The sequence below is a fragment of the Heptranchias perlo genome, chromosome 25, assembly GCF_035084215.1.
Source record: "Heptranchias perlo isolate sHepPer1 chromosome 25, sHepPer1.hap1, whole genome shotgun sequence".
Classification (NCBI taxonomy): domain Eukaryota; kingdom Metazoa; phylum Chordata; class Chondrichthyes; order Hexanchiformes; family Hexanchidae; genus Heptranchias; species Heptranchias perlo.
Genome location: NC_090349.1, coordinates 13,902,601 through 13,920,226, shown reverse-complemented (window position 1 = coordinate 13,920,226; position 17,626 = coordinate 13,902,601). Strand labels below are relative to the sequence as shown.

Below are 17,626 nucleotides of genomic sequence, written 5' to 3'. Positions count from 1 at the left end.
TTTCTGTTAAAAAAAATGTTTTATTAATTCATTCAAAAGAGTTAGCAGTATTCTCAATTACTGCTGCAGTCGCTGATTTTGGCAAGACATAAAGATAATGTGCTTACTGCAGCTAGTGATTTCACAATGAATGTGTAGTGAAAAATTCAATTGCTAAATAATGATACCAAACTAAAAGTTGTCAAGGAGAAAATGAGTTGATCAGCTCCTCTATGCTGGACTGAATCAGCAGCAAGAACCCAATCACATTTTATGAAGTATAAATTCATTTTTATCAGTACAATGTAGAAAGCAAAGATCAGACAGAATATCATTATACTGTGCACGGCAAGAAAGTGCCTTGGTCATTACAGGGAAGCTTGCCTCTGTGCGCTAGATGTAGTGAACTCCTATGTGCGTCCTTTATAAATAGGTTTACAAGTCTAGTGCACAGAGGAAATCATCTCCCCCGCCTCCCCTATAACTCCTCCAGCTTGGTTGTAATTTTACACTGCAGCAGAATGAGTGCTCAGGGCAGTGGAGCCCACAATGGCAGTGGGAGGAAGAGAGCAAATGATGCAAAGTTCCCAGTTACATCAGCTTACTTGGCAGGGAGGATGAGTGATTGAAGAGCGATTTTTACTGTGTGATATATTCATCATTGAGTATCTTGTGTATTGGGTTTAAAGCCTTTGAACATTTCAAATGATAAATCATTCAGTTTCTTTCTGGTTTTAAATGTGATCATGGCTGTGGAATTCTCTTGCAATGTCGTGACACCTTAATTCAACTTGCTTCATATTCTGACAAATTTACTTCCAATTTGCAAAAACTTTTCTGTATTTGAGGTGTTAGAATGAGGTATCAGAATTATATCACAGATTAACAGCAATGGATTAGAATTTCATTTCCTGTTTACCAGCACTCTGGTTGCATTAGGCACTTTCACCGTTGTCAGCAGATTGTCCCCGAAGACTCTCTTAACCTTTGTATCCTTTTAGCAACTGGTTGGCTATGACCAGCCGCTGGATTTCGCTGGTTCCTTCATAGATCTCAGTTATGCGTGCGTCACGATAGTGCCTCTCTGCTGCCATGTCCGTTACGTAACCCATACCTCCCAGAATCTGCATGGCCTAAACATATGAGGAAGCAGAAGTCAGGCTCAACTAAACAACTGACAGTGCAATTACTAGGAACCGGGCGGCCTTTTTAAAAAAAATATAACATGCATTTTGTGGAGTGGCTGTACAGTTTGTTACACGGGGCTCACAGGAGAATAAAATGGCACATTGGGCATGATTTTAGCACTGAGCCAGGAATCCAGCGTGTAGGTAGATGTTTGCATGGGGAACCCAAAAGTCAAGTGAGTGTGTCGCATTCTGCGATCTCAATACAATTAAAGGTAAGTATTGGTGCTTCTGAATTTCCCATGCGATAGCCAGCCAGACTGACAGGCTGGCTGCCTTTCGGGAGGGAAAGATCTTGGGCCATGGACGACATCAGGGGTGGGGGTTCGGAGGGCCGTGGTGGACATCACGGGGGGGGGGGGGGGGGAGGGGGGGAGCATGGAGGACATCGTCGGGGGGGGGGGCATGGAGGACATCGTGGAGTGGGGGGGGAGGGGTGCCATGGAGAAGATCGGAGGTCGCCAGAAGATCGGAGTCGAGAGGAGTTGGGGAGGGGGTCTCGGCCATCAAGGTGGGGGTGGGGGTTGGACCATCGGGTAGGTTGGGCATCAGCGGTAGTGGGGGGGGGGGGGGGGAAAGGTTGGCTGATCATGGGGGTCTGATCACGCCAGGGCTTGTTGGGCCTGGGGGAAGCACTCCTGCCATGTTGGTGAGGCACTCACCTCATTGATCCGGCGCTTCTCGCCTGCTTTCACCTGATGAGAATTAGAAACGATGGGAAACCCGTGCAGGTAAGGTTAAATTTGTTTTACCTTTTTAATACACAAAATATTATGTGCCTCAACTATCGCAATGAGGTAAACTGCCCCTTTAACAATCCAACCGCCGGAATTAAATGGGGACGGGACTTCCGGGTTTCGGATGCACACATCCAAACACACCTGGTTAAACCCAGAAGTGGGCGCGCTGGAGCCGGCCTGCTGGTAATGTGAGGGTTTGCTTCCATAACTTCCCCACCACTACTATTTTTTTCAGATGTCATCAGCCAGAGTCACAGTGCAGCAACTCCAAGACCTTAACAGGTGCATTAACTCTAGGTTCTATGGGGCAGGAAGGAAACTACAATTATGCTTCAAACACCTCCACTTCCATGTATCCGAAGATGGGCTCAATCTTCCCTGTCTCCTGGACTGGTTTCGATTTTTTGCCTCACCCAGGAGATTACATGGCGGCGGGGGAGGGGAGGGGAGTAAGTGTTTAGCCGTGATGCTCTAGCCATCGTGCGGTGTGGGGCAGGCTTGATGGACCAGCTAGTCTTTTCCTGCCTGTCAATTTTGTATATTTGTATGTCTCAGGCACTACTACTGAGTGGCCCAATTCCGGGGAATTATGGTCTGTAATCTAATCAGCACATAAAACAATGTTTCCTGTGTTAGCAAGTACTTAGTTTAACTAAGCCTTTCAAAGGTGTGACAGAGTAACTGTTGCTCAGGATTTCCTTTTCTCACGTGCTGACATTTGAAATGTTCCAACCACGCAAAAAAATTAGTAACAGCTTATAGAAAATAACATAGATTCAGAATGTGAAAACAAGTGTGACAAAACACAGCTGGGATGAAACTGCACCGTGCACCATTAGCATCCAAAGATGTTAATTATCTTATTTTAAACGGGTTAATGCCACTGTTAAAAGGAATTCCATACAAAATGCATCGATGAACTAAACCCGTGCATTTATATTGTGCCTTATCGCATCTCCAGAAAAGCCCCAAAGCACTTCATGTGTAATTAATTATTTTGGTGCAATCATTGCTGTTACGTAGGTGAATGTGGCACATCGTAAGGGTGGCTCCTCCAACAGTGCAGCACTGGAGTGACAACATAGACTATGTGCTCAGCCCCTAAACCCACAACCTTCTGACTCAGAGCAGAGAATGCTACCAACTGAGCCAAGTTGACACCATATTACACATTCATATGCTAATATCACACAACATAATTTGACTCCATGTGTATTTCCTGAAGGAAGAGCAGCTGATGAAATTCTAGTGAATGCTGTAAGTAACGGTGACAACATCAACTGTGATGAGTTTTATCTCTTTGGGAACAGGGGCCCTGAAATTCCACTGGGTGTTCTCCTGTTCTCTTGCTGGTACTTCAGCAGTAGACTGGCAAAACCCCCAGAGAAACTGTGTTAATGGCTGAAATCATCAGCAAATCTCAATATGGTCCCTATGCCCAAGTCCAAATCATCTAGTGAGAACTCTGCTCCAATCCGAGAAACACCCATTAACTTTAGTTTCTTGTCCACCTATCAACTTTCTATCCACAGTGCTACATTTTTTCCTATACCATACATCTGAATTTTGTAACAACCATCATGTGAGGCACCTTATCAAATACCTTCTGAAAACTCGCATACATTGCATTCTCTTCAAAAAGCTATTACGTTTGTCAAACATAACTTGCCTTGAACAAAGCCATGCTGATCCCATACATCTCCAAAGCTCACTAATTTGATCTCCAACTATGGATGTTGATGGTGAGAGACATAACAATAGTGATGTCGTTGAAGGTCAAGGGGAGATGGCTGAGCTTTCTCTTGATCAAACTGGTCATTGCCTGGCACTTATGTGAGACGAATGCTACCTGCCACTTGTCAGTCCCAGCCTGGATGATATCCAGGTCCTGCTGCAGGCTGGCATAGGCTGCTTCATTATCTGAGTTGCAAATAGAGCTGAACAATTTGGAATAGTCAGTGAACATCTCCCTGTCCTGACATTATGACAGAGGGAAGGTCATTAATGAAGTACCTAAAGATAATTGGGCTGAGGATGCTTCCCCGAGGAACTCGTACAGTGAAGTCTTAGGGCTGCGATGATTGGTCTCCGACAATCACAACTGTTTTCCTGTGTGAGGAATGACTCGAGCCATTGGAGGGGTTTCTCTTTGACCTCCATTGACCTCAGTTTTCCAATATGGCTACTATATACTGTCTTGAGGCTGAACCAAACTGTTCACAACCTTGACATCCTATTTCCCAAGATGAGCTTCCGACCATATATCCGCTCCATCACCAAGACCACCAACTTTCACCTCCATAACATCGCCCGTCTCCGCCCTGCCTCGGCTCATCTGCTGCTGAAACCCTCATCCATGCCTTTGTTACCTCTAGACTTGACTATTCCAATGCTCTCCTGGTCGGCCTCCCATCTTCCACCCTCCATAAACTTGAGCTCATCCAAAACTCTGCTGCCCATATCCTAACTCGCACCAAGTCCCGGTTCACCCATCACCCCTGTGCTCAATGACTTACGTTGGCTCCCGTTCCGGGAACACCTCAATTTTAAAATTCTCATTCTTGTTTTCAAATTCCTCCATGGCCTCGCCCCTCCCACCTCTAACCTCCTCCAGCCCTACAACCTCTCTGTGCTCCTCCACTTCTTGCCTCTTGCTTCCCTGATTTTAATGGCTCAACCATTGGCAGCTGTGCTTCAGCTGCCTACGCCCTAAGTTCTGGAATTCCCTCCCTAAACCCCTCTGCTTCTCTACCTCTCCTCCTTTAAGAGGCTCCTTAAAACCTAACACTTTGACCTGTTCTAATATCTCCTTATGTGGCTCGGTGTCAAATTTTGATGGAAAATTTGCTCCTGTGAAGCGCTTTGGGACGTTTTACTACGTTAAAGGCACTATATAAATGCAAGTTGTTGTTAGTATCATATCACTCCATGGTCACAAATGCTTCTAGCTCTCCAATTTTGTTTGGTGTGCTTTGTGCATTCACATACATACCAGTCAAAATTGACACTAAATTTTGGCAATCTTATTATTAATTCCTCCTCCTTCTAATCTGTTCTTCAGTACTTTCCTATTTTTCTCATTTTCCTTTGCTATACCCCTTGCCCCTTTTACTTTCCCCCTCCCATGACATCAGTTTAAACCCTCTCCCACAGCACTAGTTACTCTTCCAGCAAGGACATTGGTCCCTGCTCTTTTCAGGTAAAGTCTGTTCATTCTGGAGAGGCTACACATGACCCAGACTTGGTCCCAATGCCCCAGGAATCTCAATCCTTCTCCCTATACCATCTCTCCAACAATGCATTCACTTCCTTATCTTGTTATTCCTATACTGACTAGCATGTGGTATTGGTAGTAATTCTGAGACTACTACCCTTTAGATCCTGTTTCTTAATGTATCTCCTAACTCTTGAAACTCCTTTTTCATTTCTCTGTCGCTGGCTTCAATGTGAACCATGACTTCTGGCTTAAATTACATGTCAATTGACCCCAAATTAACTACTTCGCTGGGAGTCTGTGCCACATGCCCACCATCTTGTGTTTTTTTTAATCTCTAGATTATGTTGTAAATGTTGTACTTGCGTCTAGTCTTATGCTGCCTGTGCAACCTTATCTGTACCTTCATTATCTGAAAAGCCTGTATCATATTTCCCCTCATTTTTTCACAAACTAAATAAGTTTAGTAACTTGAAGCTTTCTTTAAAACTTACTCCACCAAGGCCTAAATCATTCTGGTCACCCTTCTCTGTAGTCTTTTGAGTTAGGATGACAAAACTGCATACCACTCTCGCCATTGATCTGTACAGTGTGAGTACATCTTGTTCTGATTAGGGCTGCAGTGCCTTACAAATGCATCCCAGTACATTATTTGCCTTACTACTAACTGCTACACATTGACCAGATGGTCTCAGAATGTGATCGATGGTCATTCCAAACTCATTTTCCTCTTCAGCTACTGCCAGTGGAGAGCCTTTCATGTTTTGATTTGACCTGTTTTTACTGTAATTTTATTTTTGTTAAGTGTTAAAATCAGTTTGGATGGGCCACCCCTCCTTGAGCCTTTAGTGCTGCTCTCCCTTTAAGGGAAGGTACTTGCTTTAATCAATCCCACAATTTCACTGGCCTTTTGCAAAATAAGAGCCTCTCATGTCGAACACGTGTTTACTGTTACCTTTTCCTATAGATATTCTACATTTATTCACATTATAATCTGTCATTTTTCAGCCCATCTATATAATAAACCATCCAAGTGAATACATTCGATGGTGGAATTATGTGGAATTTAATGATGAAAATTAGCTTTTCACGAAAAAAATACTGAGAGTCGAGACATCAGAAATCAGGGATACATTCATTGCAAGGATCTGTCTGAAGATAGAGAGCTCATCTTTCATGTGTAATAAATTGACTGTTCTGGCAATTGCATTTCATTTCAACTGTTAAGTGTTTCTAAAGCTTTCCTTTTCATCTTTCAGACTTTATTAATGTGAGCTGCCAAACTGAATTTCCCTCACAATGAATGCTCCTGCTGTCACTTTTGTACAATTCAGAATCCAGATTTCTTTATTATTCTGAGCTAAATGTGTTTCATTACTTTGCTTCAAAAACATCATTTGTTCCAGAGCCAGCAGATCATTTAAATAAATTACAGACACTAACAGATCCAATGTCATATTTCCTTATATTAGGTGACTCCAGATGGCCTGTACACCCATTGACTCAACATCATACTTCTAGTTTGCCTTTTTGTGCCTCAAAAAATGAACTGACTCATGTTTTTCATATACTTCTATTCCAATGGCATTGTTTCTAATGAAATACTGGAAAAGCATAATAAAATTTGCACTGATTTTATCATGTTTTAAAAACAATCTTTTTTTTAATCCATAAACTAGCAGCAGATCCAGAAAAATTTCTGTCTCCCTGGACCAACCAGTTTGTTTGTTTTTAGGTCACACACTATGACACTGAGAAAAACACTAATTATTAAAGCTACTCAAGTGTCAAAGATAGCTTTATTTATGTAATATTAAAACTAAACTGTTAGAATAAATACCAAAACACAATTTTAAATGCAAAGATGTAAACATTTAGTTGTGTCCATCCATCATTCCATTTGTCCTCCTATTCTGTGTCCTAATTTCCTTGAATTTAATTTTACTCTTTTTCTAACTAAAATATCCATTTAATACATTCTAACCTTTTTTCCTTTTTTAAGTCATACTCAGAGACCCACAAACTCTGTCTGCTGCAACATATCTGTTGGAGGCCTGTTTCTAAATGGAGACCCACACATTGCAGATGCCCATAATGTTTGAAATTATATGTGAGTGAAGTGAGGGGCGTCAAGATGTGGTGCAGTCTCGGGGCACTAGGGAACTAACCTAGCATATCCAATGGCCTTAAATAATTTAGTTATGGATCCTAATAAAATAGTGTACAAAAGCAGTATGTAATAACACAATACTATATTATTTCCTATTTCAAAAAAGGTAACTTGGGTTTTTGTAAGGTTTTCCTGTTCTCCATACTATTCCCCAGCCGAGAGTGGGCAGTTAATACCTGTTGCCAGTGCTGCTCTGTAACCAGATTCAGAGGTATACAACAGCAGCCCGCAGTGAGTCAATCACTAATTTTCATTTAGAATCATAACAGCACAGAAGGCGGCCATTCGGCCCGTCGAGCCCATGCCGGCTCTCTGCAAGGGCAATCCAATTAGACCCACTCCCCCTTCCTCCGTTCCACTAGGTAAGTACCTTGACTTACCTAGTGGAACGGAGGAAGGGGGAGTGGGTCTGCTCCTGACCATTGTGTAGGGAATCTGATCAGGAACTTAATGTGTAGGGAACTCCTGGCGCAAACTCGCAACCCCTCCTATGCATCAATGTTGAAACACTTACACACAATGCCACCCAATCTAATGCAACTTTTCAATCAAAACTGGCTCATGAAACAACTGCAGCACTTACTTTATGAGCTATAGTTGTTGCCGCCTCAGATGCTGCCAGTTTGGCCATTGCAGCTTCCTGTAAATCAGTAAAAAAAAAATCAAAAATCAGTTACAGTAAACAAACAGCTTTTTATACTATATATAATATACATTATGCCTGTACTTTATTGCAAGTTCCAATGTTATGATGGATGATACTGATCTGAAATTAACTCTGAAGCCCTTTCAGGATTTCTGCCTCATTTTACATGGCAGAATTACTTCCAGTAAAAGTGGTCCTGCACCATGCTGGGCTCCCAGTACTCCGAAATCTGCCCCAAATCTGTCATGGGGTGGATTCCATAGCAGCGGCAATGAAGAACCAACTGCACATGTGCCGAGGCTGCTCATGTGTATTTGTTTTTAAGCTTTTGATAATCATTTTCTGTTTCTGTACAGACCACGGGTTTGCCCTATGTGCCTGTACAGATGGGCTTGGGTGCTTAGACCGCTTGCAGCCTGAAGAATGGCAGCTACAGCCAGCCCCCTGCATTTGCTGCCAGTGCTTGTAGTGGCAACACCTCATTTATTTTACAGCAAGTCAAGACTGCCATCAGCGACAGTGCTGTAATATTAAATAGCCGTAAGATGAATTGCAGCAAAATGTGTCTATTTTGCCCATAACGCATGATGTACTGCAACAGGCATGCCTTTGGAATGTTCTGTACTATAAGAAGATTTTTTTAAAATTACAAAATACTATGAAGCTGTTAAAAAAAAATCAAAGTTTCAGTAATGTGACACAGACTACAATATCGCTTGGAGCTAATGCTGGCAATATACCAGAAAATCAATAGACTTCAATAAATTAAAAATGTAAATTGTAAACTGGAATATAATGTGCCGCTTTACAAGATTGTCACCACAGGGCACATAATAAATTGCACTCAACTGTAATGTTGCCAAGCCCTGATTAACAGCACATACTCTGTACCACTTCAGTCCTCCCATTACCTATGTAGCATTACACAGTTTCAGTTTCTGATTCCAATTCAGCAGCATACACAAGCACTCTCCATCAGCCAGGGAGAAAAATAATTTTTCATGCAGATTAATGTTCAGTTCTGATCTCTGAAGACTTTCTCCTCCAGATACTGACTGACCTGTTGTGTATTTCATACATGCCAATCATCAGCATTTCACGGCAAGAGTCAGCAATTGGAGGGCCCAGTCAGCACGCTGGCATCTTCTGACACAAATCAGTGCAACCGGGTCACCCTCTGCCCCTGCCCTCTCCTCCTGAGTTTGGTGGTTAATGGACCATACAGGTCCTACTTCTCCTCTTTGCAAAATTCCCAGTGCTAGTGGCCTGGATTTCCATCTTGTTCGGAGGGCACTTTCCTGAGAAAGGGGCCTTCCTGCCTACAGTATACAGAGGCAGTAATCCCAGGAGTGATGCCGAGAGAAGAAGTGGCACCAGTTCGGCCCATTAGCACTGGACTCGGTTAGGAGCGGGCGGGGGGAAATGGATGCTAAGAGAAAGTGACGGGAGAAAAGATATTGCGGGTGGGGGATGAATGCAAGGAAAGAGGATGGAGGCAGTATGCATAGCAAGGATAGGAGAAAGAACAGAATGGGCGCTGAGGAGGGGGGGCAAAATGCATAGCAAGGGAAGGAGGCAGAATACATACTGCAGGAAACAGTTGGGGAGGGGTGTCAATGGGGTATGGATGGCAATGAAAGATTAGGGAGTGGATGGCAGTGAAAGGGAGAGGGAAGAGTAAATCAATGACAATGAAGGGGAGGTAAATACATGACAATAGAGGGAAGAGGGTTGGAGAAGTGAGTGTCTCACTTTTAATTTAAAAGTTAAAAGTCTGTTTTGTTGGATTGGCAGAGATCTATTTACACTAGGCAAATTATTTTTCTACATTTGTAATACCATCCCAATATACTGCAATTAGCAATAAAAATGACGTGGATCTTATCTACAATTAACCCTGTGGCAGCATTTTTCTAATCCGCACTGAAAGAGTTATTGTAATTGGGGATTACATTTGCCTACAATTTCTTTATCCATAAAGTCAAGTCACACAGGAGCACAGAATGCTTTATATTCCATTAAAGACAATCAAGCCTTTGAAAAGGCAAGGTGCGCTTACACTGACTACTGGGAATACACCCTGAGGCACAAATTGCATCTGACAGTGCAGTGAAGTAACATTCCAGTTTGGCAAATTTTGTACAAATCCTCTATCAATTATAATGCTTGCAATCCACATAATGGAGTTTTCTGATCTAATAAACAAAACAAGCCTGACAATCAGCCTTCCCGACCCCTCGCAAAGCCAGACTATGAACCACAAAGCAACAAAGTTACAGATTTAGATGTTTTCACCAATTAAATTCATTCTGGGTAGATAAGGCTTAGTTTGACCTTGAATCCTAATCGCAGCTTTAAAAGGAATTGACTTACTGAGAGCGAGTTATCCTCCTTGATCACATATAATCCAAATAACAATCACGGAAGCTGAACTGCTCTGCTGCCAAGAGATGTTACGGATAAGAAACTTTCTAACCCAAATCCAATATTTTGGGACGTAGGGTCTAGTGTTCCAGGGTCTGCATGCTTTCCGTTCTAGCTTGGCTTGGTGTCTTCATTTTCCTAATGCTAGGAAAACTTTGAATTTTTTTATTGTAAAGATTCTTTAGAAATAACAGGAAAAAAGTGAACCTTTCAGTAAATCCCACCCCTCCCCCCAATACACACACAACAATATGGCCTATTTTGAATTGAAGACTTTAACTATTATGGGCCAGTTATATCACACAGTTATCATTGATGCAAGACATTTCAGATGCAGCAAAGTGTGCAGGGCAGTTTGGGTATAGTCGCCTAGAGCAAAGTAGATAGGAGATGAGCGACCGGTTCCAGGAGACTGTCTCACACAGGCTGCAGTATAATTAGTTTGGTCATTAATAATTAACCGAGACGATGGATGTAGCAGCTTTGCAACACATCCAACAACAGTGTTAGAATTTCCCACTGTCACTTAATTACTGGGTGGTACTCCAGCTGACACATGCTCAAGAACTGGCAACTTTAGTCCAGCGAGGGTAGGTGAACACTGGGCAAGGCCATGTTTCGAACTTAGACCTTCTGGCTAAGAATATGATAATATAATATACCTAATAGTTTTGCTGTTCGAGCTGTTGGGCCTCATGAGGCACTTTCTTTTGAAGGCTCTGCAGAATGGCAGTAAAGCACTAAAAGATACTTGGTGCCTTGCTAATTTCTTCCTAACACCACAATATATCAGCTCAAACTGATTGCAATAATGCACAAGTTAACTGCTATTTGAACGAGAGAAAAAGTATAATCACTGTAGCACGATAATTGTATATCACAACCTTTCCAATAGGCACAATGAGACGCAAACAACTCATAATGCTTTAATGTCAATTAACTAACTAGAATACCTGAGTTTACAGCATTCCTTTTCTTGGCCTCTTAAGAGGCCTATTCCAAAATATAGAGGCCGGGAATTTCCTCGGAGCTGCTCCCACTCCGTTGCCGGAGGCGGCAGAGGGGAGCAGTTCTGAGGGAATTCCAGGCCAGAGTCTTTGCTACACTACTGGTTTCAGATTTCACCATAGTTCCTGTAAGCAGACTTGGTCCACTACAATCTGAAAGCTGTCTCTCTTTATCATGGACTCATACAGCAGTGGTCGAAGTGTGCCTGTGCCGGCTCTTTGAAAGAGCTATCCAATTAGTCCCACTCTCCTGATCTTTCCCCATAGTCCTGTAATTTTTTCCTTTTCAAATATATATCCAATTCCCTTTTGAAAGTTACGATTGGATCTGCTTCCACCACCCTTTCAGATCCGCCTTTGCAGAGGTAGTTTCACCCAAGTATCCCCAATTGCTGTAATCCGCAGACTGGAATTTACACAGAAAAAGACACCATCATCTTGGTATGGCAGAATGGAACAGAGAACAAAGGACAGAGTATTTACATAATTATCTTTGAATAATTGAAAGAAACAAGATTTTTAGAATAGCTCACATCCATTTTAGAGGACTATATGCAAGTGAGGTATACAAGTGCTTTAAGATTCATGATTATGGATGAAAACAATTACTTAAAGTTGTTACAAGTCCATGCATCATTGATCGGGAAAGTGGCTGAGAACACTGGATGTTGAGAAAAGCAGAGTCAAGTGGGAATGTTCTGTGTTAGAAGTCTGAATTGTGTCTATGCTTTTAAAGTGAGGTATAAGAACATTAGAACATAAGAAACAGGAGCAGGAGTAGGAGTAGGCCATACGGCCCCTTGAGCCTGCTCCGCCATTGAATCAGATCATGGCTGATCTTCGATCTCAACTCCACTTTCCCACCCGATCCCCATATCCCTTGATTCCCCTAGAATCCAAAAATCTATCCATCTCAGCCTTGAATATATTCAATGACTCAGCAGCCACAGCCCTCTGGGGTAGAGAGCTACAAATATTCACAATCCTCTGCACGAAGAAATTCCTCCTCATCTCAGTCTTGAATGGCCGACCCCTTATACTGCGACTATGCCCCCTAGTTCTAGACTCTCGAGCTAGGGGAAACAATCTCTTAGCATCTACCCTATCAAGCCCCCTCATAATCCTGTATGTTTCAATGAGATCACCTCTCATTCTTCTAAACTCCAGAGAGTGTAGGCCCATTCTACTCAACCTCTCTTCATAGGACAACCCTCTCATCCCAGGAATCAATCTAGTGAACCTTCGTTGCACCATATGAGGCAGCAGTACAGTGACCACTCACTAAAGAAAGTAATCTCCTGATCTTCTACCTCATTTACAGTGGAGTGTAAGGAAAGAAATGGACTTATCTGATTCTTAAACCAAGCCCAAGACCGCCTAGGGAGTTACTTCAGTGGCTGAAGCTGGATGGACTTTGAGTGTAGGTCTTGGGATTTGTCCCACTGAAGTTATCCCTGAAAATCAAAGATGACTTGAAGACTGGGTCCATTGAATTGCAAGTGGAAATAGGACTCAAATATTTGATTATCAAGGGTGAAAATCTAGCCTGTTACATCTTGAGTCTAACCATAGAATCAGGACTGCATTTAACTTGAGCTTTGCAAATTTTCCAACTTACACAATAAAATTATAATGATGAACAATTTGAAAAGGCTGAGAATAAAGAACACAATACTTTGAATTGCATTTGCATTGATTGAAAGCATAACATTTCTGCTGTGTTTTATGCTGGTTTTGAGAGTACATAAATGTAGCAAAACAAAGTCACTTTAGTATTCAAATACAACTTTCAAACAGCTATATAGCAGTGACTTCAGACGGGGGAATTTTAAAAGGTTGTGCTCCCGGCTTTTGATTTTTGAGTTACAGAGGACTTAAGACCCAACAGGATTTCCAATCAGGCATTGGCAGCAACACTGAAAAGATGACATATGTTCTTACTAATCCTTTAAAATATTATTGTGGGATTTAAACTGAATTTTATGAGAAAATAAAATGTTTAAAGAAAGAACTTACATTTATATGGCACCTTTCATTACCTCCAGACGACCCAAAGTGCTTCACAGCCAATTAAGTACTTTTGAAGTACCCCCTACTTAAACCCATAACTGCTGTAGGGGATCGGATTCTTCATTTATGCCATCTGCTTTTGCACTGCATTTTGGTGTAAATACAGTGTCCTTTTGGGTCCAGATCTGAAGCCAAAAACGCAGTATAACGTAAGGAAATTTGCAGCATTGCACCAGGTAAAGATGGGCAATGACTGCAGTAAGACACTTGCGTAAGAAACTCTCTCAAAAGGAACGTATTTGAAGCTAGAAACAAATTCTGCCTTCGAGTTGTACAATCATTCATACTAAGCTTCCCCAATGGGATTAAGATTAAAGGGCATGATTTTTGTTTTCAGGTGTAGAGGTGAGTGTCACAAGAAGGGGGAAGGAGGACAAAAATGTAGAAAGAATCTGGAGAACAATAAAAGGCATCTTAACTCATCAGCAACCTTTGCCATGGCTAGAGAAGCAGGGGACTAAGAAGTGATAGACCAGCTTGAAGGGAAAGGGACCATTAGGTGCAGGCATGAGTCTGCAGACAATTGACAGCACAGTTCAGCACCTGGACTCCTCTTTGCTGGCTGTTGGAGTCGAGGTGATGCTCCATGAGATACCATACTTGCAAGGAGAGTTTTATTTTGTGCTATTTCAAAGCACCATTCCATAGGTCAGCGCTGAAGCACGCCTACAAGAAGTGCAGGCACATTTCAGGCCACAACTGACCGTTACTATTTCTGCACATGTACAAGCCCTACATTGCATTGTAGATGTCCTTGCAGCAGATGGCACAGCTTGGCATTTGTCCCTCTGCTGATCCAGCCTGAGAAGGCAGGTTCCGATTGTCAGTCGCTGGTACGCTTGCTGGGCCCCGCAGATGCGCCTAGGGGCATCTTAGCAGGTAAATGCAAACAGACAACAGTGGCTGTTGATCACCTTGGCATGCCTTCCTTGATGCAGTGCCATGTAAAGCATAACATGCTGTGATTAGGTTGCTTCTGTAGAACCTTCCAGCATTTGGGTTAGTCAGGTATTCACAGCTCATTGTGATGCCACGAGAGATCTGCTGGTGCAGTCTCCTTTGGGAAGGGAAGCCTCCACCAACAATGTCTGCCAAAATGAGGTATGCAACCTCTCTGCGTATGTTGGGGTGTGGATGCTAGCAGGAGGGCACAAAGCAAATCTTGGGCAGTCTTAACTGTCTGGCTTCCCTCTGCAGTACGACGGCTCAAAGAATCAATAGTGACAAGCCTTCTGGCACCGTCCGTTCAACAGAAATGAAAATCGGGTGGTTTCTATAACGGGCAGCCAGTCCGCAATTCCAGTTTAACGCCCAGGTGGAAAGTTGAAAATCTATCCCTCCTCTTGAAAATTCCAGATCAGGGCAGTATATGGATGATTTTACACTGTCCATCACATATACAAAATGGTTGAGTTCAAAATTGTAATCACTTTTTAAAAAAAATCCAAAATCCAGAAGACTGAGGTGTAGAAATTTGTTTATGCTGCGCTAGTTTTACAGGCATAAAATGGGCACGTAAGGTTCCAATACGACATGAGCCGGAAGTGTGGCGCCCGCCATATTGGTGAAGGCTAGGTGTCCAAGGCCCACGCCTGAAATAGGCATTAGGACCTTTTGCACATGCAAATAGGGGGCTTAATGCCTGTTTCAGGACCCCCTTTCCGAAATTTGGCTGCCCTGAACTCAGCCGGCGCCGGACCAGATGCCTTTCAGGATAACAACGTCTACACGCGGTCTAACCAACGGTCCTTAAAGGAATCGGATCGCTGGAGACCGCCACCAAAAAGGTAGGTTTTTAAAAAATTACTTACCTGAACGTGGAGCCAGGAGGGGCCAGGCGTTGCCAGCTCCCAGTTGGCTACCTTCCTCCCGATCGCGCCCCCTCCCTCCTTCCAGATCGCCCCCCTCCTTCCAAATCGCCTCCCCCTCACTCATCCCAGGACCTACCCAAGTGCCACTGCCAGCAGCCCGAAATTTACATCCGCTTCACTGACGTGCTGCCTGGGGACAGGTGCCGGTCTAATTTAAACCGCTCCTCGGGCCCACCCGTTTCAGCACAGGGATTATGCCATTGGTAGGCCAGAGCTGTTCAGTTTCACCCCTTGAATTTCTGGTCTAGTTTTGAAAACATTTCCAAGTGAGTATGTTGCAAAGAAATGTTGACATGTAGTGGTTTACTCTTATGCCTGTCTTCACTGCTACTAATTTCTGCTCAAATCCCATATGTGTCACTACTCAGTGAATGGGGAGAGAAAATGAAATTTTTAAAAAACTCGAGGAATACAGTCCAGATAAGTCTGCATAAAGCCTCTTGGAATTTTAGGACCTCCATATAATCTGTCGGATGAAGCTCATGCGGCAACTGTGAAAGTTCCTGTTGTTCGAATGTTTCAGCAATTCTATACAAAAGCCTTCAGATGGATGCCTTGCTATTATCTACAGTACATGCTGGTGTGGACTGAAAAGCTCTTTACACAAAGAAGCCTCTGTAAAATTCAATGGCATACTCATGGAAATACCAGAGACTTCACTTGACCAAGCTCTATTGATGTTACAATGAGTTACAGTGATGGCTCTGTTGAGTCAGAAACATCTTACAGGAAGAACTCCTTTGAGTCAGACCAACAGACAACATAAAGTTTGTGACAGGTTCTAAAGAGAGAACAGGTAGGGAGGCAGGCAACTAAAGAGGCAATGTCTCTTTAACTGAAACAAGAGCAGGTGTTAGTGAGTGATTCACCGTGCAGCTGCCTCCTGAGCATACAGCTGGGGCTGACAGAGGAACAATTATACAGGGGTATCGTGCGTACAGCTGTGTGTTGAAACTGGGCGCACAGCCAGAGCAGATGGTTGTTCAAAGTTACATCTTAAGAAAAAGCCGTGAACAGAAGACAGTTACTTAGATCATTTTACATTTGCATGATGACTGACTTAATGAGTTATGGAGCACTGTGCTTGCTCTGTGGCCTGAAAACTGGTGGCATAGCAAGAATTGTCGGCCCACAGCATCCAATTCTCTAACAGGTCTAGGAAGACTCTGCTACCCAGCAGTTTGAACATCAATTTTTAACTGTCCAAGTTTCAGTACAGTCCAAATCTGAATTAATCCAAGTGTTCAGCCCCCTCTTAAACCTTTTTTAGAATGTAGTATGGGGTTTTACATTCCCACCATACTGCATTGATAAACTATTATATTGGAGTTTAAATTAGATGATTTCACAGTGACATTATTCACATAAAGCTGAGAAAAATTGGTGTCTTTATTATCAGATGTAATCTGGTCGAGAGGAAATTGGTATTCTAGCCATCTAAATGCAGTTAATATTTAACTGACAGTCCTCAAATTTAGAAATGCCTCAATATCTATCATATACATGAGGCCAAAGAAACTCATTGTCTGTCACACACAGAATCAGCCGCTTAGTTCGTCAACTGGTTCCAGAATTAGGTGACAGCAGGAAGGAATGGAAGCAGCCATTTTTTGCTCCTGGCAATTTTTAGCTACCAATTTTTGGTTCAATGACTTGTTTTCAGAATTTGCGGTGAAGTATGTTTGCTTTGCTTGCTGTAAGGATCCCAAGTAAAAACATTCTAGGCAGTCTGGAACAAGGTTTAAGACAAAAAAGTACAATAGACTGAACTTCACTGTCAAGGAAATAGAAAGGACAAACAGGAAGTGATGTTTCTTGGAGATTGCAGTGAGTCACATAGAAACACACAGAAGGAAGCCATTCAGCCCATCAAGCCCGTGCCGGCTCTCTGCAAGAGCAATCCAGTTAGTCCCATTCCCCCGCCTTCTCCCCGTAGCCCTGCAAATTTTTTCCCTTCAAGTATTTATCCAATTTCCTTTTGAAAGCCACGATTGAATCTGCCTCCGCCACCCCCTCAGGCAGTGTATTCCAGATCATAACCACTCGCTGCGTAATAAAGTTTTTCCTCATGTCCCTTTGGTTCTTTTGCCAATCACCTTAAATCTATGTCTTCTGGTTCTCGACCCTTCCGCCAATTGGAACAGTTTTTCTCTATCTACTCTGTCTAGACCCTTCATGAATTTGTACACCTCTTTCAAATCTCCTCTTAACCTTCTCTGCTCTAAGGAGAACAACCCCAGCTTCTCCAGTTTATCCACGTAACTGAAGTCCTTCATCCCCGGAACCATTCTAGTAAATCTTTTCTGCACCCTCTCTAA

At 42.8% G+C, this 17,626-nt stretch overlaps 1 protein-coding gene across 4 annotated transcripts in view; it reads right to left on the bottom strand.

The window, feature by feature from the left end:
* Nucleotides 1-17,626, bottom strand: part of acads (acyl-CoA dehydrogenase short chain) — a 123,969-nt gene continuing 106,343 nt past the window's right edge. For all 4 annotated transcript variants that reach the window (XM_068005661.1, XM_068005662.1, XM_068005663.1 and 1 more), the window contains 2 exons: nt 7,874-7,930; nt 1-1,112 (listed from right to left, as the gene is read on the bottom strand). In XM_068005661.1, coding sequence (XP_067861762.1) covers nt 960-1,112; nt 7,874-7,930 — 210 coding nt within the window. In that variant the 3' untranslated portion in view covers nt 1-959. The remainder of the gene's footprint in view (nt 1,113-7,873; nt 7,931-17,626) is intronic.